The following is a 24960-nucleotide window of genomic DNA, read 5'->3' as shown; positions in this document are numbered from 1 at the left end:
GCATATGCGTACCGTGCGTCATTGTGCGTCCAGGCGTTTGAAGTTTAGAAGAAATTTCGAACCCATTGTTGTTGCGCAACTCCGACCGTGTATCCTTACAACGTTCGTTACAACTCAATGGTTTCAAAGAAAAATGCAGATCAACAGATAAACCTAATTTAGTCATGCATGATGAATTTAGTCAGTTTTTTCTTGTGTTATTCATTATCGCTTCATGTAACATAGTTTGCTACTGTATGCTTTTGCAGGGCCACTTTTAGTGGGGTAAATAGTGGTTACTATACCTAACTGCAATTGGTCACTATCCTGGCAAACGTGTGACTTTTTGGTCATTTCATTTACTCTCCCGCTATTTTATCGTCTTGCCTATATACATACTTGTCTATCTAACATATATTGTGGAGAGACAGCAAAGTTCCTCAGGGTTGTCGAAGCGTAAATTTTATTGAACTTTTCGTGCAAAGTAATTTTGTCTGAACAACTTACAAACTAGATTAAAAAGAGTGTGAATACAATAGTTTAAAGCATGTTGGAATCGGTCTTCTCAGTTTCCCTTGCCAAAAACATATATGCACATGTATAAGTAGCCTCGTATACTGTAAAGCTAATCACGTATAATTTGGTCGTACATTTTTAAAATAACGTATTCTTAATTCAGTCAGTTGTGGCAACAAATTGAAAACTTGTGATGATTTGCACATGAACATACGTCCGGAAAATGGATGGATGACATTTGTAAACGTGGTGAATGCCAAGATGGTTATAATTATACGTTACAAGTCACTACAACAGTAGCTCGTGCAAAAACGATTAGAGCTATGTTTATTAGGATATGTCACAATGGCTAAGACTAACTAAACGCTACGATACTTCTCGCTTCTCTGATTTCTTTTGTATGACATCACAACCACGGCGACAATAAGAACAACAAGCATAATTCCTCCCACAACACCAACAGCAATCTTCCAAGAATTATCGGGAGTATCTATGTTAAGGTAAACAAGTTATTATCTAAGAAAACATCCCATCATTTCTTTATCGTTGCACGACTTACCAGCTTTTTCACAGCGCTCACCCTGGTAGCCAGACGCACATCTACAAATCAACATACACTTTCTTTAGCATAAATTTGATTTAACCTAATCCGGCTAGTGATTGCTTAAGTGCAACAACAAGTACAAAATGTGTTAAGGTTGCCTTGTTATTATTGATTACTGGAAAAGCACCCATAGCGTTGCGCCAATGGGTTTCAAGCGACTATGTTCAACTTACTTGCAAACAGGAAGTCCGGATGAATCTTGGAAGCACGTCCCACCATATTTACAGTAATCCAAGTTCATTGAGCAAAATCCTACAAAAAACTGAAATCGTTATTTTATCTCAGGGATAATGTGCTTTGTGGTAAAACAGAAAAACCGCAATTCGTCATACGGTACAACTGCAAACAAAGTTTTGAAAAGTGAAACATTTGACAAAGTAGTCACTCACCGACACAGCTGTTGGTTGTTAAATTGTGATGAAAGCCTTTTCCGCACATGCACTCGAAACTGCCAAAGGTATTGTTACACGTTGCACCTTGTGGACAGACACTCGGGGTTTCCATGCATTCATCGAAGTCTGCACAAGGGCATTTAAATTTATTAGGATAATCGCCTAAAAATCCGCACATATTTGCTTTGAATTGTCCGCCAGACAATATGAAACATTATCAGAACAGTAGTCTAACAGCTATAGCATGTGCCACGGTCACCAGCTGCACTGGTGAGACCTTACAGGTCGAAGCTCTCATTGACTATTATGGCTTTTTTGCGCAGATAATTATCAGAACAGTTTTCGTTTTTTGAGGAGGAATTCAAAGGACTTTCATGGACACCACTGAAAAAAATGAGCACGAGCATTTACACAGAATTTGCTGTTTTTAACACTGTCTAGTTCAAAGTAATTAAAGTAATTTTGTATTGCTAACCAGCTGTAGTCGCAGTAACCCTTCCAGTTCCATTTCGTTCCATTCCTAGTACATCATTGGTAACAACCGTTACCAAAAAATCGTACGTTGTTGCTTGACTGAGGCCTGTTATGGTGAAGTTGATTGCACTACTTGATGATGGTTGGGCGTGAACCGGAATAATTCCTTCAGCCGTCACGTGATAACTGGTGGCGCGGGATATGGAAGCGATCGAAACGACGAGAGAATTTATCGTGATTGATGCAATCCCAAGTGGAGTGACAGAAGGCGCTAAACAAAACTATGTTACAAAACATGAAGAATAAGAAGCATCTCTATATGCCAAATTGAAAATAAATTGTTTCATTGAAAAACATTTTTTTTAAAAGCACATGTTATTACACGTGGATGCGACGAGTGAGTTGCTGAAATCCGAGAATGCTCTAGAATTTGATCCGTTGACGATAGCCAGTGTCCTCACCCGCCCTGAGCACACTTCGTTTGACGGTAAACCGTCTATGGTGATGACTGTGGTACTAACAATTTTAATCACTCTATTTCCTGGACAGGTCACTGCAATCAAAGGTGACTTTTTGAGTTTGTTCTTTAACGCATACTAACTAACTTTAGTAGACAATGTTTATGTTTAGAACTTACGTTCCAGTTCATACAACAATGAACCAGGCACGCTCTCAAATCCAAAAGTGATTGAAGAGGTTGTAATGTTGGTGACGCGCAAGTTTGCTGGGCTCGGAGGGATGGATTTTACTGACAAAATAAACAACTATTTACACCAGAGCGTATGGAGCTTTGCCAATATGTTTGGCGACGATGTATATGACATAACTACAATACTCTGTGTGTGAAATCGATTTTATTTGTTAGTACAAAAACATACTTGTTGCAAGATTTTCAAACAATGATGCATTTAGGCCTGATCCATCAACGTCTGCAGATGCAAATCTTGCATTGTTCGTATTAAGCGATCCCCTAGCCGAAGCTACAACACTGCCATTTCTGCACAATATGTGATTTGATTCGGTTGAAGTCCAACAATATGTGATACGGATCGCCGAGGCTAATTTTACATTGGCGTGCTTGTTTGTGCGTCATTGACTTAGTAATGTGACTTTTTGGCCCATAATTATAATAACACTAAATTGCAGTTGATAATACTGTAATAAGAATTTTTGTTGTCTCAAGAATGCATCGAAAGTGGTCAACAGACAAGTTGAGAAAGACTTATCTTTTGACCACAGGTACTCAAATAGGCTTTTCTCCCAACATTGTCAGCACATCAACGCCCCAACAAACGCCCCACTTGTGATCTCCTGACTGACATGCTTGTTTCATGACTTACCTGAAGGCTATAAACGAAACATTCAGAAACTGCGTAGTGACGTTCCCCATTACGGATTTTAGCCCTGCAGTAAATTCACTTTCGTATTGACGACGCAGAGCAATTGAGTAGGGAGAATCGATGTTATTTAGTTCAACGGTGTAATTTTGACCAACTAAAGTCACCTCCATTGCAAGCTTGATTGTATCTATAAAAATATGTTTATTTTCAACACTAAGACAAAGCCAAGAACAAGCATTGAAATTGAAAGCAAGGGTTGAAAGAAGACAAATTACCTGTAGTTACCGGAACCGGTTTGCTGAAGTTCAAACGGTCAAAAATGTAACCCAAAGTTTTTAGCTTTCTGACCCTCGCACTTATTAAATATTTTGTATTTGGCATCAGATCCCTTACAACCGCAACGGTTCCTATGCTGATAACACTCTTTATTGTGCCATTTCCATCAACTGCTCGCACCTGTCAGTGTAAACATGCACGTGTTAATGTTGGCAGTATACTGATAAATAAACTAAATTAACCTCGTATTCTTGGTAAAGTGCGCCACTGTCTATCAAAACTTCAATTTTGTCAGTGCCCGCTTGCAACACGGAAACGGGGGTTAATCGGGGGTTTACTGTCAAAGAAGAAAATAGTTTATAGTAAAGGTCAGGTTAATTGACGTTGAAGGAAAAAACTCCAGCAAATGCTCAGAAAAATCTGGTGGTTTTGACGTTTTTAACTTTTTACAAAATTTACTAGGCAACTAAAAAAAAGAGTTTGTATCAAGAAAAGTTACATAAACATCCGTTCACATCTTGACATCGACACACTTCATTGCTGTCAACTTCCAAACACGAATATTCAGCTGGACAATTGTGTTCAAAACAAACGTTCGTATTGTTACAAGTCTGCATAACAAAAAATTTAATTTTCAAACATTACACATATTTCATTAAGTCAACCATCAAAACCTCACCCCGTCTTCGGATATTTGATATCCCGCGGGACAGGAACAATAATAGCTGCCATCAACGTTGACACATAGTTGTCCAGTGGGACAAACATCATCACCCGGTGAAGTAGTTTCATTCAAACACTCATCAATGTCAATGCATGTCTGAATACACCCAAACAGAACACACTTAAAAACATGTGGTTACGTTCCGTTGTGTAAGTTTAATTTAAAATAAAATCGAATGCCCCAAAACACTTGTCACGCATTTTCAAAAATACTTGCCCTGTCCTCAGCTCTATGGTACCCTGACGGACACAAGCAAGTATAACTTCCATGTGTGTTGTTGCAGATCATTTCTCCAGGACAAACTGTCTCATTTTCACATTCGTCCATGTCAGTGCACGTCTGCGTATAATAGAAAAAAATATTGTAGTGCTTTAGCTTTTGACCACCAAAATTTTTTTTTGTTTTTTTTAAATTTATATGTTATTGCGCTATAAATTCAGGAAATCTATTCTTACGAGTAGTCTTACTTTACTATACTTACTCCGTTTTCAAGAAACAGGTACCCGATGGGGCAAAAACAACTGTAACCACCCACATGATTCAGGCACGAGGCTCCCTCTGGACAGGGGTTGGAATCGTGGCACTCGTCTTCGTCTACGCAAGTCTACACAATAATGTGAATTTATTAGTTACGCACAATAAACTACGTCAATTAATATATTTTCTCATACAACATCAAATCACACTTACTCCATTCAATAACAGATGGTATCCAGTTAAACATGAACAGTTGTATGCTCCCTCCGTGTTGTAGCAATGCAATTCATTTGGACATATACTGGAGTTTTTTAGGCACTCGTCTACATCGACGCAAGTCTGTGAAAATTGTAAATATTGGTCGTACAGATTTTTTACGATTCAACAACAAAACTTACACCGTCCGCATTCATCTCGTATCCATCCCGACAGGAACAGTTATAGCCACCTTCCCAGTTGTCGCATATAGATTTCAGCGGACAGTAAATAGTTTTATTCAAACATTCATCAATGTCGATGCAAGTCTAAATCAAGACAAATTTATTGGTCCTCGTATGTATGACCATTTTCATGTGCTGATAAAGTTGATGCTTTAAAAATCTTTTGTAGACAAACAATTTTTCATTATCTCATTTTAAAACCCAATATTACCATGTTGTTGGTTTGATAACCGGCCAAACACTTGCAGTAATATCCACCGTTTGTTTCAACGCAACTCGAAGTATTGTTGTCACACGTATTTAGGTTTGTGTCCGAACATTCTTCGATGTCAACACAAATTTCGTTCTCAGTTTTAAAACCGTCTCTATTGTAAACATTTTTTAATTTGTAAAAATTTTGACATAGTTTTCCTATCATATTTCATAACGCAACAACATAAAGCAACGCTTCCAAAATATACTGAAAGTACTATTTAAGCTTACTTGCAAATGCAACTAAATAAAGGAGCTTCATTGACGCATATTTCTGTCTGATTATCGCAGTTGTGTAATCCTTGCTCGCACTCGTCCAAATCCACACAAGAAGTCTCCTTCCCATCAGTGGCATTTCTGAGAGTACGATGGTAAGTTGAAGAACCAAAACATCAATGAAGTAAACATACCTCATAAAGTTTGGTAGACATGGACATGTAAACGAACCAGGGAGGTCCTGGCAAGAAGTTGAATTGAGAGAACAGTTGTGAAAGCCAGTCGTACATTCGTCGATGTTTTGACAAACCTCCGAAGTGTTGCTCGTAAACCCATTGTTGCACACACAACTGTATGAAAAATATTGTTCTCATGCATGTTGAATTACAAACTTTAATAGCATTAACGCGTTATAAAAAAGTACCTAAATGAAAAAATGATTCAATTATCTCACCTGTAGTTTCCAATCGTATTCACACAGTGTGAGTGTTGGACCATAGTGCAAGGATCGCCGGTGCATTCATCCACATCACGACATTGTGTTGTGTTCTCCAAAACATATCCGTCATTACAAGAACATATAAAGCCGTTGTAGATGGACTCGCACATATGTTCACATGGGTTCAAATCGCACATGTCAATATTCGTACAGTTTCGTCCATCACCTAACCGTGCCGCACAGATCAAAAACTTTAAGCCTTTCCAAACTTTTTAAATGTAGCGTACTAATTTGGACATTAATATCGTTATAAAATATTCTGCAGAATAACCTAAAAACATGCTTTACCTGTTGTTCCTTCCGGACAATCCCCGCAACTTTCACCAACTCCTGGAGCTGGAACATCTGTACATGTGACGTTGGTGAAACAGGCTGATAAAAGGCAACCGTTTCTATCCTCGGAACAATTAGAACCGGTGTAAGCCTCAGTGCAGTTACAGTCAACGATCTTGAAAAAAAATGATTGCGTTGTTCAAACTATTTGACAAAACATGGGATTATATTTTAACAGATACAAACACAAATGAAATGATTTTTGTTGAGCACAAAGTTATCGCGCACAAAAACAATAAATATAATTATGAATGACATGGACAGTGTCAAACAATAAAGGATATGTATGTTTTTGGAGTCAGGTGCCAGTATGAAGATGATTTCCTCACAGACAATCACCCTCTTTCTTTATTCTCAGTTACACTTGGGATTTAATTGACCTGATAGAAAGACCCGGTCGTGGCACAGGTTTTTTTATTCAACTTATAAGAACGTTTGTTTACATCAGTTTTATTACTGATATAACTTTACCCACATCAGCCCAACTTTAACCCTATAACCTTGATGGTTATGTTGTAGCCTATTTCGATTTATTTTCAAATTATCTGTTTATGCCCCCTTGTAAATAAACCTTTTCTGCGTTGTGTGGAAAATTCCAATGTAATGAGCATATAAAATCGTCCATCTTATTACAAAAATAGTCAATTGAGGAAAACGGTTCTTTTTACTCAAATGTCAGTCCGTTTTCACCTGGTAGTTTTCATTTCCTACTATAGGACTGTCGACCACACAAGTTCCATTGTTTAAACAGTGGCAGAGTTTGACATTGATCCTCATGATAGTTTCACCGCCCAGAGAATCAGTGGCGATTGCGGTCAGTGTCATGTTTGTGGTGTTTGCAATTATGTGGTCACTTGTTGGTGTCCAAGAGAAAACGCCGGTTACTGAAAAAGTAAGATTTTTTTTTTTTATTTTAGATGAAAACGGCCTTTTGCGGGCTTTTCGAATGGTTCTTAATTTAGCATTAAAAATATGAATGTAAAAAAAATTGAAATTATACACGTTTATCTACTTACTGTTATTCACAGTAGGGCCACTAATAGAATTTTCCATTGCGATTCTGAACGTCACGTTATGTCCATCGCTGTCAGTGGCTTCAATTTTGAAAGTAGCTTCTTCGCTTATTCCAGTCACCAGGGTGTTTTTGCCGTTGATAACGGAAATATACGGTGATGGTGATATTGTGACGTTGGGCAGAGAGTTGGCTAAAAAGTGTTTTCTGTTTTCTTTGAATGCTCGGAGTTGGTCAAATAAGTCTAGTTTGGACAAAAAACAACAACTTGCCATTAGTTTCTGTGATGGTGGACGAACTCTCGGATTCTGCTTTGGTGTTTTCTCCGATTTCACTTCGGTTTGTCATCAACACGTCGTAGAGACAAGTAGTAGAAAGTACATTGTTGGTTGTACAGTTCGCCTGAATCCCCTCAAAGTGAGAGAATCCTCGTTGTTCGGCCACAAGATCTTCGAGGAACGGAGGTTCGGATGCTAATGTGGGATTGTGATCTTGGAATGTGTCGCCAGTTTCACCGGTGTAGTTAAAGAAGCTTTCACTTTCGTTAAACAACTTCCCTGCATAGAAGATACAACGTTATACAAAACGTAATTACAGCTCAACAGCTTTTGTTACATTTTAAAGATTTTATGGCTGCATATTTTACAAACAAATTGTAGTTACATGTTTGCCCAAAAGAGAAAATGCTTCTTTCATTCAATGTGTTGTTTAAGATATCCTGATTTTCGGTTGGTTGCAGCGTCATCCAATCAAGGGTGGTTCCGTTTCTCATTAAGAAGTCGTTTTCTTTTATTCCATCCCAGTAACCTGCAAAAATATTGTGTGTTATGTGCTCCCCAGATCGATAATGATATGACTCACCCATCAGTCCCTGTGAATAGTTTTGCAGTGTAGCTGTGTCTCCTGTGAACTGCATGGTAAGGAGAAAGTTGGTGGATGTTATAGAAAGTGAATTCGACGAGGGAAATGTCGCGGTGTAAGTTCCGTTTGCGGAGGTTAAACTCACTTCTTCCACGACTGTTTCAGCTAAAAAGCGGTTATATTGCTCCAAATGTTATACGTTGAACCGAATTGCGCAACTTACTGTCTGTTATGTTTTCCACAAGAGCGCCATTTACCTTCACGATCACTTCATCCCCAATTGCGCTCGAAAAGTCAACCTCAAACTGAACCTAAATATTTCTAAAGTGTCAACCAGTCGGTCACAAAGTTAAGGATTTGTCAAAATGCTGTACAAAAACTGATTGTGATTACAAATTGCACAAAAGTATTAGTGTAAACAAAACAATTTGTATCATAGGATTGTCTACCGTTCCAGAAGTGTCGGTTGCAAGGTCCTTTGCTGCAAAAGCGGTAAAAACAGTTGCGTCCGATTCGGTCATATCTTCTTTCTTGGCCTTCTTGGTGCGAGCTTGCAGGGAGAATACACCGGGAGCGTACAACATATGATACTCTCCCAATCCGTTAAAACTGTACGTAACCTCGTCGTTTGTTGTAATGTGGGGATCGCCCCAGAAAAAAGCTAAAATAAGCATGAAATAAAACTTTTTTGATGTTTTAAATTTTGGTATTGCAAATAAAGATGACTTACAAATACGTCTCGGAATGTAACCGGAACAAGTGGCTGGCGGTCGTAGTGCTTGGTACAAATCACATAGAATTTCGTCATTGCTCTCTACACAGCATTGTCTTCTTGGAATGAGATCGTTTTCTAATAAAAATAACTTTGATATTATTTTAGGGAAATGAAAATCTAAGAAATGAAAGAAAGTACTACTTTTACGTTGTAATGTAACTAGTTTGAATATGCGAGCCAAGAAAACTTCTACGTACGTAAACCTACCCAATGACTTGTTGTACTGCGTGTAAAACAGCTCCTCGTCTCTGTGACGAACCCAAGACCAACTTGCATTCCTTTCAAAAATCGGAATCTGATCGCGCTCGTATCTACTTGAAAATGGTCCCGATATGATGGGACTGAGACTCAACCAACCCCAGAACCGTGAAAATGAGCTGGTGCGTGGAGAGTAACAACATCTTGGACCGCTGTTGAGTCGTGGTTGGTAGCAGTTTGATAAACCGACTACAAAAGAAATTATATTAAATTGTGGTTAGATACGTCGTTTGATGAGTAGGTAGGAAAATTTGGGTTTTGATCAGGCTATAGTGCGTTCCGAGAAAGCATTCTAATGATGATTTTTATTACTCGAAACACTATGCATTGTCTGCAGCTTGGTATAGGTTGGAAATCTTTTAAGGCAACAATAATCACGCGTCAGGCGTAACGTATAGATACAACTTTTAAAAAAGTGCTCGATAAACGGTGCCTCAGAAATATTATACTTAATTTCCAAAAAGGGTTGTAATTACGTAAAAAACTGAAATTCAGCGAATTCAAAATCCAGGAGTGAGGGAACATACATAAGAAGTTTGTTTTATTTACCTTCATCGTACGTCCATTCATCTACATTGGCTGTCAGATAATGTCCCGGTCGATCCTGGTCAAAGACTGAATTCAAGTATAATTCAGCGTCTACCGACCACGTGAACCTGCGATCGATTCGGGCTTGCAGACTGTTGCACGGGCACGGCTCAAAATCAGGTACCCATGGATCATTGAGTTCACGTAGCACCCATTTCAAGCAACCTGTTGTGGCTGCAGCTTTCTGTTCGTCTGTAACTCCGCTCGCTACGTGGTAATAGTATTGGCCGATTGGTCCGCCTGCGTGAGATGTGCATATAAATAAATCCACATAGAATGTTAATGCCAATACATTCTTTGTTATTGCTTATCAAACACAACCTGAATTATCAAGTCTGTAAACACAAGCTCAAGTCCCCGCCTTACCTGCAGTCTGATTTCGGTGATCTGGTCTGTAATCTCCTTGTGCCTCGATATAATCTTGTCCTAATCCAAAGTTGTATCCAATCAACGCCCGATTACCCCAGTAATATCTCTTTCGTGTATTCCATAACATGGCGTCTTCTTTGTAGTTGTAGATAAGATAAGTGTCCGTCCCATCGCTCGCTACGATCGCTTGGAATGTGCTTGGCTGTTGGTGAATTATATTTTAATTATATAACAGAGAGCAAAATTCTGAATCTGAAAATCATTTAGTCATTCACTAACATATTTGCGGTTGTAGTATTCATCAAAAACAACCACTTCGCTCCATGTGACTTTTAATACAAACAAAGGCTCGAAGTCATCGCGCTTATAGTAATGGTTTATGCGATTGGCAACCTGATGGACCACAACCTCGCTTTTGTTTGTCAAAGTTTCTGACCCCTTGTCATAAACCTGAAGTAATATGAGTTACGTATTATATTTTTTTCCGAATAGTTCAACAGCAAATCGTAAAATATTTCTGAAATGCCAAAATAAAACACAATAAAAATCTAGCTATCACGTACCTGATAATAAACACGCCCATTGTTATTAATGTTAGGATGAAAGTCGTCCCAGAATGGTGCAATTACAGAGACGTCAAAGAAATTAAAGCCGTTGTAGAAGGGGCGGATAAGATATTGAACAAACCATGCGCCAGATCCAAGGGAGATAAAACCGTTGGAGGTTACTCTCATATCCCTAAACCTCTTTGTACCGAAAGGAATCGCGTACGAAGCCCTGGAAAGTTATTGCGTTAAAATAACCAGCACAATATTCAAAAACCAGCTATAAGTACCTGATTGTGGGCGAAGCAACGTTGTCTTCAATCTCGAGCATTTGATCTTGTTCGTTTTCCCCATATGGGAGCAGTCGGATACGGTAACATTTTTTTCTTCCGTTTCCCCTGTGAATTTTGCAAGTCTGTTAATGGAAATCTTTTGGAACGTTTTACGTCACTCACCTGTATCCTTCATTGCAAATACATTTAAAACTTCCAACGGTATTTTCACATTTTGAGTTGGGATCGCAATGATGAGTATCGAGTTGACATTCATCGGCATCCAAATCACAATTAGGTCCTTGAAAGAATTTCATTACAAACGAACTATGCTTACACTTGTTAGTTCCAAACTTATTACCTGTGTGAGATGTCGTGCAAGTGCATTCATAACTTCCAGACAAATCGATGCAAGTTCCACCATTTTGGCAGGGGACGTTCAAACATGGACTTGTGTAATATTCGCACCTTGTACCATAATAATACTTTGTACAGTTGCAGGAGAATGTACCGCGATTCGAAATACAGTCCCCATTGTTGTTGCATGGATCCCTTTCGCAGATATGTGGATCTTAAATTGTTTAGCAATAATAGTTTGGTCAGATGTGAAACAGTGGAAAATATTGTAGCCTGATAACCTTTAACTACTAGAAATCTTTCATTTAAACAATGCAGGAGATATGTGCGACATTTGATGTTTTCTACATAAGTTATATTTTTTATGCCATTCCACCACCCACCTACGCACTGTTCACCGAAAAGCTGGAGACCTCTGCGACATTTGCAAGTAAACGACCCATCTGTGTTGGAACATATCGCATCAGCTGGGCATGGTGAAGGCGTCTGTTGACATTCGTTTATATCCACACATACATTTGTTAAGTTCTGGTGAGGTTGATAACTTGGGTTACAAACGCATTCTGTTCTCGAGGAACCGAAGACGATGCATTTGCTGTTCGTACATTGCAGAGTACAGATTTGTGCTGGAAAAAAATATGATGTCATAAATGTGTTTTGTGAAAAAAAAAGTTTTTTATGTATCCAAATATATAGAGGTCGAATGACATTAAATATTAGACATGCCTAAATCAAAATACAAGTAAGTACTCGTAGGAAAGTTATTTTTTTGGAGCCATCAACGCATCAACGCATCTTTTAAACGGATCATTCCGGTTGAAATTTGGTCTAACATTGCCAACAGTTGAATTCATTAAATTATAGTCTACATGCCTGTTTTGACTGTTAGGAGAATCGTGGATTGCAGAAGACCATCATTGAGCACCGACACTGTTATTGTGTAAAAAGTAAGCGGAGTAAGATCTTCGATGAACGTTGTTTTTACATCATGGACTATCGTTGCCTGGGAATCTCCACCACCATTTACTTGGACGGAGTAGGTTCGTGTAGCTGTTGTGACGTTTTTGTTGAAAATCCTCAGCAATATGACATTGGTTCCAGGAAAGCCTTCGACTGTTTTATGTCAAATTAACAACATTACACAAAGGAATTAGACCAGAAAGTTTTTAGCTTTAAAAGTATCTACCTGCACCTATTTCTTAGAGTAATGTTGTGTTAAGAAAGATGAACGCAACAATTAAAATACCTGTTGTTAGTGCTTCATTTTCTTCATTGACTTCTGCAAATATACAAACAATTTGTCTGATCTAGAATTAAACCAATATAGGAAAACTTGTTTCAACATTAATTGCTTTCGGTGTAAGAAAACAACACACTTCGAATAAAACTTGAACATGGACATACCATAGCCTGTTATGGCGTTCAAAAAATATTCCATCGTTGTTTCCATTTCCGTTTGAGTAATCTCTCTGGGACGATTGTTTCTATCGAGCCTAAATATTATTTTCGCCGCCATGAAAATAATTGTTTCGTAAATTAAATCGTAATCGCTTATAACGTGGTTACATACGTAGATAAAAGGGTGTATCCAAAGACTACGTTTTCGACATTGCCTTCGAGGACACCTTTAGTGCGTCTGTTTCTGTAGTGTGGAATCGTCGTCGAAACATTGAAAGTTTTTCCAGTCTGATTCTGAAAAATCATATTTTTGAAGCATTTGTTGTGGTTCGTTATCTTATGTTTCAGAAATTTACACGGCGAGCTTACCTCAGTAATGTAAAAAAACACTTCGCAGATACTTGGATTGTATCTTTCAAAGACTTGTACAGCTCTAAAAGTGAGAAAGTGCTTTCCATTTGTTACTGCACCGACAAATTCCGTGTATGCGGCACTCCAGTAATATCCAAGAACTGAACGTACCTTAAAATAAACTATGACGTGAAGAAAAATAAAACTAAAAAAAAAAATAATTTCTCCTAAAATTCAAACATAATTTTATTCTGTTGGCCAGGTGTGTACCTCAATGGAATAACTTCCGTTCATTGCATCAGTGTGGTCGATGTAAAAAAATGCAGTAAAAGGGTACATAGCGAGCGTCGAAAACGAATAGTTTGAACAGCTAAAAATATACGTATTTTAATAATTAAAAGGCTTTCAGCTATCTATTATTTCGTTTGATACTTACATATACGATTGGTTGTATTCAGCGATTGCTGTATTTCCATCGACCGAGAAGTAAATCTGAGATTTGAATGGACAATTATACGATGCGCAACGTGACATACGAAATTCAACTCACATAATTTCCTTCGTCGTACATATTATATCCGCCATCTTGTACTTTATTAATTGGGTATTGTCGATCGTCGTATGTGTAGCGGTAGAAATCTGTTATGTTTGTTGTCAGGTTTGATGATTTAAGTCGGTCAACAAGAATCTCTGTTTGGTTGGCAACTGAAAAAGGTTTGTTTAATAACTTGGAGCAAATGCATTATTTACGAAATAAGACAGTGAAAATGAGAAGTCACTTACCTGTGGCCCTTTGTGTTTGATTAGGAGATGAAGTGTCTGTAACACAGAAATTTGAAAAAAAATTATTTGAAATGAAAGTGTAACCGTTTACCACCTTCAGTCAGTGTCGATAGCAATTTTAGCATTGTGGATTCAAGTTGAAGATGCAAAATTTCACGACCAGGATCAAACCTGTGGAAAGTAAAATATTGTGCCACAACGCCCCCACGATTTACTGACATTTAAAACATCCATGTGAAAGTTTATTAAATCATTTTGCTTACGTTGACAACAACATGTAGCCAAAAAAGGTGTTGCTGATGTTTCCATACAGATGAGCCTCGCTACTCCCGTAGTAGTAGTAGTTTTGGCTCGACCATTCAAATGTAAACTCGTTTTCTGTTATGTTCTGTACAGAAAGAGTCGTAGAACCGGATTAACCGAAACCGAAATAACGGAGGTTTACTACACATGGAATTATAAACACACAGAGACTAAGAACGAGTATGCGACTAAAATAACAGAAAATTACTAGCCTTTGAAATGTAGTAATAAACTTCACACAAACTCGGAGCGTTTCTGTTAAAATCTTGGTGCCCTTTGTAGTGCAGTACATAATCATGGTTTGATACGATTCCATCGAAGGTGTAAAAACTTCTATGGTAGTACTCCGGTCTCGATGTCACCTGTTACAATACAAATACAAATAGGGTTGATATCATAAAATGAAATCAACATTGTCTTCTACTTGTACATATATTTGTTTCCGATTGAATACATGTTTTTATAACCGTAACTAAGCTGTTTTAAGTAAAATCGTGTAGAAATTGACTCTGGGAGAAAAAGTGATAATTAGACAAAACTTAAACGACTACTATGCAGATACTTATTTTGGTTTCTATGCAACATAAACTTGAATGTGTCTTCCTTTGAGCTCATTTTCGTCGCCATTAAACAAACATTTTGTAACCGACCATATACTTATGAAATTAAAAGACATTCATTGCAAAACATTATCAATCGTTTCCATGTTTATACTTACTTTTATCCAGTATGACTCATGTTTTTGATTCGTTGAATTGATGTAAAAGAGGGCCAAAAATGGATATATTGGAAGGGTGGAAAACATAAACCCAGGGCCGCTAAAAATAATTGGAAATAAATCTTTAGTTTTTGCGATGCCCAATCATACCTATATGTTCGGTTATATTCAGCAATAGCACTCTCCCCATTTCCATAAAAGGTCACCTGAAATAAAAAATAAAATTTAGCAAAATATGAGCATCTATACGTTGTTGCACTCACGTAATTTCCCCCGTAGTTGTACAGATTGTTGCCACCATTAGAAATGTGGTTAATGAGATTTTCATAGTCATCGTAGCGATACCGATAAAAATCTTTCAAGTTTTTTGTTATATTTGTTGATTTAAGACGATCCAGAACTTGTGTTGTTTGCCGGTAAACTAAAATTGACCAATCACATTTACTTGAAATTAGAGCATTTTGCTTGTATACGATTGTACTAACTGTCTGCATCCTGGCTTTCGATGGGTGGTAGCGTTTCTACAAAAAAAGTGTAAATTAAACCTTTAATATTTCTTCGGGAATTTTAATATTTTTTAAATTTTACCATTGCTTGTCATTGTTATTAAGACATCAAGCATAATATCAGCTACTTGGTTTGGGGTAACTTCGCGTCCTGGCACGACTCTAATAATACACAGATGTTGTGTTATGTTGCATAAATAAAAAAAAATCTTTTTTTGTGTCAATCAATTTTTTGTTGTAATAAAATATTATAAATTAATGTGTTCGCTAAAGGCTTATTAAAAGCTGTAACCAACGTTGATAGCAAAGTGTAACCAAGAAGAGCATTTGTGATGTTTCCTTGCAGCAGAGCTTCGCGATATCGGTGAAAATAGTGATTTTGATACAGAAGCTGGAAATGAACCTCATTTTCTTCCTATACAATCAATACAAAACAACTTGGTTAACAACCTACATTTCAATCTTGGTCACTCACTTTTGTACCTTCGTAATGTAAAAATAAACTTCACATATACTCGGCACAAATCCGCTAAAGATTTGATAAACTTCGAAGGTCAATATTTCATTTCCGCGTTTTACTGAGCCGCCAAAAGTGGATATGTGTCTGTTGCTTTGTGGATTGGACCACCCCTTAAATAAAAAAAACCTCACGAACTATGTTTTGCTGTTAATCTGTAAGTTTTTTTTTTAATTTCTTTGTTGTTTACGAAACGATTACAAGGTTTAAATACAACAATAACCTTTATGGTGAAGGTTTGGTTTGATTGGTCTGTACTGTTTATGTGAAAGAATGCAACATAGGGATGAATAGCAACAGTTGAAAAACTGTATCCAGAACCCCTGCGACAAAAATGCACGTGACTTGATTTAAAGCATTGTTTTGTCGAGCAAAATTTAAACCTATCTTGCCTGTATGTTTGATTGTATGATGTCAAAAGTCCTTCGTTTTCAGCAACAAAACTTACCTAAAAAAATATTTTCATAGTACATGATAATGTATGTCACCAACACAAATATATATTGTTACATAATTTCCTTGGTAATGCATGTTGTCCCCTCCGATTGCAATTCCGTTTGTCGGAAAACTTGTGTCGTCATAACGATAGCGATAAAAATCTTTTACATGTCTTGTCAAATTTGCATTCTTAACTCGATTTATTATTTGTTGAATGTCTGCTGAAGCTGTAAAAACAAGTTTTGGATCTTTTGCAATTATGTCTTAAAATTAGGTTAGTTCGAAATATTCTACTTACCATTTTCTATTTCTATGTAACTTGGAACAGCTGTTTCTGTGCATAAATATGTTGTTTAAATGTAAGTGCTTACAATCTATTATGAAACGCAACACAATACTTGTGTTTCTGACTATTACCACGATTTGGTTTACAATAATGACAAAATGTCTTACCATTGTTAGTGGTGATGGTGGCCAGCATGTCAAACATTGTCTTTTCGATTTGTTTCAGCGTTATGTCTCGGCCCGGTTTTATTCTAAAAATAAACTAAAATAAACCACAATGTTGTTGGCATGAGAGTAATAAGTCTTTTTTTTACACCACGTATACTTTTACGTCCGTTGAACATTTGCTGTAAATTGAGAAAGTAGTTATATAAGGCTGGACAAAAGGACCCTACGTGGACAACAGAGTGTAACCGAAAACTATGTTTCTTGGATTCCCACGAACTGTGGCCGTGCTTCGTCGAATGCCTCCTGTGTTAGGAGCAGTAAAAGTGAAACTGTGTTGAATACTCTAAAAAAAATTGAGCGAAAATACCGTTTCTGCTATTTGTTGTTTGTTATTTGAAAAAGTCTCGGAATCAAATTACCTGATCAATAACAAAAAACACTTCACATGCACTTGGTGTAAAACTGCCAAAATTTTGAGATCCTTTATATGTCAGCACATAATCACCAATTGAAACCGATCCGGAAAATTCTTGAATGACACCCGGACTGCCTCTTGACAACAACTACGCAAAAGATCATTTAAATAGGGTAAAATACCAAAGGACTGCCAAGATGCGTAAGAGCATGTAGCCCGACCGCATACAGCAATCGTACAAAGCGTAATTAACAGCTTTTCTGTCATTATGATTGGCAGTTCTTAGCCTGAAGGTATCAATATTGTTGTAGTCGAACAAGCACAGTTAAATACAATCGTTATGAATTAATGCAAAAGGGACGCGATGCAATTACCTCAATTGTGTAACTTCTGCTTGTGTTTCCGGTTGTGTTAATGTAAAAAAATGCAACAAAAGGATGAATCGCCATCGTTGTAAATGAGTAATCTAAACCACTGCGAATAAAGGTGTATATTAATATTACGATGGACGACAAAACCAGTGATATAAGGGCAAGCATGCATAAATAGCACAGTTCCCCACAACGTACCTGTAGGTGCGATTGTATTCAGCAAATATAAGTTCGTTGTTTACACCGAATAGAACCTGTGGTAAACGAGATAGATTATTTTGTGTTTTTGATTTTATTAACCCATCTGATGTTACATTGTTTCCACCATTGTACATGTTATCTCCTCCATGCTGGATTTTGGTCATTGGTGATATTCTATCGTCGTAAATATATCGATGAAAATCTTGTATGTGCTTGGTCAAATTCGATGACATTATCGACTGCATTATGACTTGAGTTTTGCCTGTAACTAAATGCAGTAACAGTGTTATGGCAGAAGCACTTTTCTTAGAAATTATGTCAAGCACAAGGCGCCATAATATACACGCTCGTGATTATGATAAACCATAGGAATGTACTGCAAAAATGAAATTTTTGGGTAAAAGTATTTTATCATGTGAACTTAACTACAAGTCCATACTTGTTTTGTCTGTGATTAGAGAAGTTGCTGCTGTTTCTAAAAATAAAAAACAATAACGCTGTTAACAACTCGAAAGGCGTTTAGATGATGTGGTAATCGTTTTCTTAATCGAAAATATTTGAATCAACTTGATAGACAATGTACTGTGGCGTAAATATGTTGATATATTGTACAAGGGTGATTCCCAAACTCTTTTCACTCGCACATCCCTGCCATTTGGAGGTTTGGTGTAGTGTTCGCGCGCTAACAAAACCGATAAAAATAAAAAAAATAAAAAATATACTGCAAACAAAAACCGAAAGTAAAAGTAGTGTTCGTCAGATTGGTGTACCTCTATAATTTTTTTTTTGAAATTAAGCACCGTCGTGCCCTGTCAGTAGTTGATTGGTAACCGCCTGGAAACACCGAGTATCATAGGCTTTTGTTTGACATTTTAACATATTGCGTCATAAAAAAATATTAATGCGTAATGCGTAATCTGAAAGTTATCGCAAATTGTATTCTCTTGTTAACCTAAATAAATTCTTTAAGTAAAAGACCATCGCGTGCTAAAGTTGCGAACTCGACAAATCGAAATGTGACTGTGAGTTTGGTCAAGTGATGCAGAAGTTTTTTCTTCAAAATATAGTATTAGCTCATAATCCAATCTCGAGAGAAACAGGATAGTAAATATTCCTGTACTTACCGTAACCAGTTAGTGTGTTAAGAACACCAAGCATTGTTCTTTCTAACTGCAACTGGGTAATTTTTCGACCAGGAGCATGTCTAAAAGAAATGATTCCAATAGTTTTATTAGCACCCCTACTTTACGCATAATAATTACATGCACACTTACGTAGACAATAAGATGTATCCAAATACAGCATCCTTTATGTAACCATTCAAGATAGCCTCGTTTCGATTAGGTTGCCACCACTCTGTTCGCGCTTTTATATTGAGCACAACAGTTTGGTTACTTTGGTTCTAAAACATGGTGAATTTTCTCATAGTGGTCAGAAAAGTCCGCAATTAAATTATAAAGCCAAAACCATTTGTCTCATTTTGTTTGTTGAGCAAAATCGTTTGAAGTTATAGTTTACCTGTGCGATGTAGAAAAAGACTTCACATACAGTAGGAGCATATCTTTCGAAATTTTGTACTCCCTCAAAAGTGATTGTGTTATATTTGTTTGAAACCAAACCAGAGAAGCGATCGAATCTTCCGCCTCTGTTGTTGGTTGACACCTGATCAAACGTAAGTATCGAATTTTGGTTCAAACTTTGCAACAATAGGTTAGACTGATATTATACAGGGGTTTTATTTGCACCTCAATGGCGAAATTCCGATACTTCGGAGCAGTTGAGTTGATGTAAAAAAGAGCGACAAAAGGGTGGGTCGCCAGAGTGGAAAATGTGTAGTCGTCACCGCTGTTGTGCAAAAAGTCAACAAATGGAACTGAATTCTTAACTGATTTAGTTTTTTTCTACACACCTGTAGGTTTTGTTGTACTCCGCAAAACTGGTTTCATTATTTGAGGCAAATTGGATCTGTATTACAAAAATACGAGTAAATAAATTTCTTCGTGGTGGCGATATCTTCTTACCCAGTTTCCTTTGGAATACATATTATCTCCCCCATGATTAATCTTGTTAACAGGACTGGCATCGTTGTAAATATACCGATAAAAATCTGGCAAATCCTTTGTTAAGTTTAGCATCTTGATTCGATTTAGCAAAACTTCTGTCTCTCTTGCAACTGTAAAAAAAAGTATTTAAAACTCAAATACCCTTTTTTTTCATTTTTCGCATGCAAAACACTTACGTTTAGGGTTTGGGATCCTGAGATAAGTACTGCTATTTGTTTCTGTCCAAAATAGAGGTAAATTTGAAAATATATATAAGTGTAAAAATAAAAACTCAAAGTATAATATGTTTATCTCTATTGGAGAAGAAAACTCTCAAAGACTATCAAATTCTCAAATTCGTTGACAAGTATGTTTTTAGATTCGTAAGTGCAAATACTATTTAATAATAATTTAAACATTTATCAAACACATCAAACGCTTTTAACGTTAAAACAGAAAATAATTCCATCTATTTTACACTGGATATTTTGCCGCTACTAATGGGGTTGTAGGTTAAGCTCACCAAAGCCTTTAGTAACGGTTACCAACATGTCCATCATCGTATCGTCAAGTTGATTTTGCGTAATTTCACGACCAGGGTCAAAGCTGTAAAAGTATGGATGTATAAGTAGAAACAATTCAGCTAATAATGACCAGTAAACTACAAACATTGTGTATTTTCTGCAGTTAAGTAGATTCAAGTACCCCAATACAGAAATGAAAAATGTTGCAATGGTTTCGACAAGTATTAATGCAGGATTATGATTTTTTAACGCATCTACAAGTTATTATCGACTTTCTTGTCATAAACATCTACCAACTATATAGCAACAAGGGTTGGAGTCAGTGACGTACTTGGAAGATGCGCTTTAAAAGAAAGGGTCATACATGCGCCATCAGAAAGATCTAAAAAAATGTCACCACAGCAAGAAATTTCAAACGTGTCAAATTTGGTTTGCAGAACTGGCCCTGAATCGAGTGGCAATACGGACGAAACAATCTTGTTTGGCAATTATCTCACTGAGATTATAACGACTCTTGTTTGACCACTTTGCTATTTCAAAAAACACATACGTTGAAAGCAAAGTGTAACCGAATACAACGTCCTCAGCAATCCCATCCAAGTAGGCTTCGCTGGTCAGGTAAGGAAGGTTTGCTGACGGTAGCCAAGAGACAAAATCGATGCCACTCTGGTTCTGGAGTATTTAAAGTGCATGTAACACGAAAAAATAAAACATATTAATAATTAAACTAAGAGATGGTCGTCTGGTTTCTGCACACAGCTGATCAAAGGTGCGTTTCCGTTGCAAACGAAATCGTGCAAAAGGGAGATTATTGTTGCATGACGTCATAGAAGGCGCTTTAGCTGTACGAGTGCTGGCAGAAGCCTTATGCGTAAGAATGGAAAACATGATAAAACTGGTTTAGTATATATGTGCAAAAAAACTGGTTTTGTATAGTTTTGCATTAAACAGGGCAAGTGAACAATCGGATTTTTATGTTAATTTGAGCTACAGACAGATGACCGCTGTTTCGACCTATTAAGTCTTATTTAGTTGCGTAATGATAAAGCAGTAACTGGTACAGAGTGTTCTTGTTGTTAAAGCTCTATGATCGCTAACGTGATGCATGAACTTTTGAAAACATGACAGAGACAAAGCGTCAATTAAGCATTGTCGTTTTGTTTACTCACAGCAAAAGATAGACGTAATTGAATTTTGAGGCAGGCAAAGACCGCCGAGAAAAACCGACCAAATTAGTTGATTATGCAAAACAGCACTGTTAGTCTGTCACAGTACCAATTTTTGTCTGGCTGTAGCGTTGCCTACGAGTTCGCGTCATAATTATTATCGTTTAAACGATTTGATTAATCCCCACAATCAACCACTAATGTATTTTTCGCATTATAGTTTGGAACGCGAAATGTTGGAATCATCATATTAATATCAACGCAAAGGTGAGGTTAAAGTTATGACATCACACCCAAAATTACGTCATGTAATGTCAATGAGCAAAGAAACGCACCATCCCCGTCTTATCTTAGTGCACAGAAGTGTCGTCGTTGCTATACCCTTTGGTCTTCCGATAATCAGGGATAAATAAGCTTTTGGTTGGTGACGTCACAGTGACATATTTTTGTATGACGTAAAACCTTGTCCTGACCTTTGGGGTACAGTAATCTGTGGATTCTCCTACGTTTGAAACTGTTCAATATCTGCAAACAAAGGCGCCTTCTCTCATGTTAACAATGCATTTTTTTTTGTCGTTAGCGCCTTGTGTGATGTCAATTTCGCCACAGCAAAAAAGGTTTGCGATTTTTGGTCGCCGCTACTTTTCGTGCAGTTTACTACATTTTTGAATTGACGTAGAACCGAAAAACTTTGGATATATGTTTGTTATAGATGTACTTTTAGTTTTACGCAAAGTTGCCATGACCGTGTCAAATGCACTTTAATGTATATAATGCACATTTATACAGAATCAAACATGTAACCTACAGATCATGATCTTTTTTGTTATAAAGGTGCCATAAAACTTATATATTACCTTAGCTACATAAAAATATACTTGACACACGCTCGGTGCCAGTCCATCGAAAACCTGAACTCCTCCATAAGACAAAATGTACTCTCCATATTTTACGGAACCAGCAAAGTCCAATAAACTTCTACTGTTTCCGCCAAGTGTTGAATACACCTGATCAAAATATACTTTTTATTTTTGTGAAATGTGTTACAAAGAGTTGAGCAAGTTATACTTTCTTTCACTACAATAAGAATGAACGCTGTCAGAATTGGTTTTACTGCAGCACTTACATTAATCGTGTACCGCCTGCTTGTGGTCGAATTGATGTAAAAGAAACCAGTAAACGGATGGATGGCCAGAGTTGAAAACGAATAGTCGGACCCGCTGTAACAACAAAACCCAATTTAACCATATTTTCTGGGTCCCGTTTCAAGTTAAAGGCTATGAAATTATAAATACTCATTCAATACATATTGCTAATAAGGTCTTGATAATATTGCAATTGTTGCAGAATTACTGTCACGCTAACTTTTTTGTCACGTGGTGTCAAATAGCGTACTTGTAAGTGTGATTGTAAGCCGCCATATTTCCTTCAACATCTTCAACACTAAACCGAACCTAAAAATACTGAATAAGAACGGTAACGAAATCCGTGTTCAAACACATACCTCATTTCCATTAGGATGCAACCAATGTGCAAATATGGTATCCCCGCCATTTCTGATTCTGTACATTGGCAAAGAATAATCGTCGTATTGGTAGGGATAGAAATCAAGCAATCTCCTTGTCAAATCCGATGAATTCAGTCGCCCCAGAATAACTTCGGTTTTTCTGGCAACTGAGTAAAATCAAGTTTTAAGAAACATCGAAGGTTAATATGAATGAACGAAGTTTTGTGAGGCCTTCCTGTGGCAACAGATTTGTGATTGATTTATATTTTTGCGCTAATTTATTTTTTTGTTCTATATTGAATGGTTTGTCAAAAATATCTGAAACAAGGTTAGTTAATTAAAAAGAGTGCACTTACTGCGACGAGTGTTTTCTTTAGTTGTGTTGGTGACTGTTTCGGCTATGGACAGAACAAAACAGTTATTTATTATATGATGTTCTGTTCACGCGAAAATTTTTAGATACGAGACATGACTAAGTTATATACCACGTATAGATGCCAGATTGGTAAATATGATATCATGGTGGGACTATAAAGCTTTTTTATTAGGCCAGAAACCACATTTATTCATGATTAAAGAAAGGGTTTCCTACCTTTTGTAATTTTGCTTACCATTTTGTCCTGACGTGAGGCCAGTGCAAAGTAATAGCACAAAAACGAATTCCAAAGCTTCCATTTTCCTTCTGCAGGAAAATTTCTTCCTACTTTGTATTTCAAACTTAAAATCACAATGCAGTTAGTAACTGTAGAACAAGTAATAACACGTTAGTTTAGGTTAAAGTACACCTATTGTTTCGGCTCAAAATACTTCCTCCTCCACCAATTTATTTATAATATTACGTTTGACTGATTGTCATCGAAATTTCATAAATGCATCAAGTCCAGTCCTGGGTATTATTCACACATAGCTACCAGGCCGCAATGCTGCAAGTTTGTTGCGAGGGATAGGCTTTCTACGTTAGTTAAACTCGAAAACAATTGCGCAGTTCCAAGAAACTTTCGTTTATTTGCGAGTCCTTTCGATTCAACAGGAAAATACCCGCTTGGATCAGACAAAAGAACATGTTCTGACACGAACTTACATGATAAAGGCTGCTGGAAAAACACCATCAGGCAATTTTCCACCTCAAACAACACAGAGAATGCGGTGACTGAAAACAAATATTGGGAACAATTAGGGAACTTCGGCGGTATGGCGCGATTGTAGAAATTTGCTCTGAAAGGGTTGCTACTTTTGAAAAGTTGAAAATTACAAAAGGTAGGAAAATATTGGGAACAATTAGGGAACTTCGGCGGCATGGCACGATTTCGAGCAAGACCCGACTTGTCTTTTGTTCATCTCTTTTTGTTCAATCTTGTGAAAGCGAGATTATTGTTGCGTGACGCCAAATATTATTACGCCTCGCTTCAGTCGTGCGAGAGCTGTCAGCGAGGCTAATGCGCAGGAATGGAAAACATTGTAAAACTGTTTTAGTAGCTTTTCATCAGACAAAAGCACAACAAGTGCAACAAACGGATTTTTATTAATGTGAGCTGCAGACAGATAGCCGCTGTTTCGACCTTATTGGTCTTATTTGAGAGCTGCAGACAGATAGCCGCTGTTTCGACCTTATTGGTCTTATTTGGTTTTGTAATAATAAAACCGTTTTTGGGACAGGTTGTTCATGTGTTGAAAGCATTTATGATTCAATATTTTTCCACTCTGACAT

The 24960-nt window shown here is 37.1% G+C and overlaps 1 protein-coding gene across 2 annotated transcripts; it reads right to left on the bottom strand.

Annotated features, from left to right (window-relative positions):
* Window positions 1-441: 441 nt before the first annotated feature.
* LOC145917493 (uncharacterized) lies at window positions 442-23996 on the bottom strand. Of its 2 annotated transcripts, none has more exons than XM_083002952.1 (84): window positions 23864-23996; window positions 23609-23650; window positions 23250-23419; window positions 23141-23199; window positions 22872-22965; window positions 22603-22752; window positions 21130-21251; window positions 20579-20661; window positions 20253-20294; window positions 20035-20186; window positions 19923-19978; window positions 19759-19858; window positions 19532-19675; window positions 19288-19415; window positions 19138-19217; window positions 18453-18488; window positions 18127-18281; window positions 18011-18066; window positions 17816-17915; window positions 17446-17589; window positions 17254-17369; window positions 17027-17109; window positions 16872-16907; window positions 16646-16800; window positions 16528-16583; window positions 16359-16458; window positions 16102-16248; window positions 15915-16033; window positions 15701-15780; window positions 15598-15633; window positions 15376-15533; window positions 15263-15318; window positions 15113-15212; window positions 14607-14756; window positions 14355-14479; window positions 14186-14262; window positions 14092-14127; window positions 13859-14013; window positions 13745-13800; window positions 13579-13678; window positions 13327-13479; window positions 13130-13251; window positions 12964-13052; window positions 12806-12838; window positions 12433-12672; window positions 11943-12185; window positions 11564-11773; window positions 11386-11503; window positions 11221-11328; window positions 10949-11162; window positions 10665-10835; window positions 10383-10587; window positions 9978-10256; window positions 9378-9617; window positions 9126-9245; window positions 8845-9056; window positions 8619-8706; window positions 8396-8560; window positions 8198-8341; window positions 7807-8091; window positions 7539-7727; window positions 7213-7406; window positions 6478-6637; window positions 6145-6355; window positions 5885-6040; window positions 5706-5831; window positions 5434-5587; window positions 5181-5306; window positions 4996-5121; window positions 4787-4909; window positions 4522-4644; window positions 4261-4401; window positions 4081-4192; window positions 3824-3918; window positions 3581-3761; window positions 3306-3492; window positions 2844-2962; window positions 2603-2713; window positions 2348-2518; window positions 1967-2236; window positions 1489-1617; window positions 1273-1351; window positions 1055-1095; window positions 442-985 (listed from the first exon to the last, which is right to left on the bottom strand). In XM_083002952.1, the coding sequence occupies exons 1-84, from the start codon at window positions 23925-23927 to the stop codon at window positions 855-857; spliced, it is 10812 nt and encodes a 3603-aa protein (XP_082859078.1). In that variant the 5' UTR covers window positions 23928-23996; the 3' UTR covers window positions 442-854. The 2 variants fall into 2 exon arrangements, with proteins under 2 accessions (XP_082859078.1, XP_082859079.1); XM_083002953.1 differs by having other exon boundaries at window positions 16872-16901.
* Window positions 23997-24960: the final 964 nt, after the last annotated feature.

Source organism: Ascidia mentula, chromosome 1, assembly GCF_947561715.1.
Source record: "Ascidia mentula chromosome 1, kaAscMent1.1, whole genome shotgun sequence".
Lineage (NCBI taxonomy): Eukaryota > Metazoa > Chordata > Ascidiacea > Phlebobranchia > Ascidiidae > Ascidia > Ascidia mentula.
Note: the sequence above shows the minus strand (reverse complement) of the source record. Positions and strands in the feature narration are given on the sequence as shown.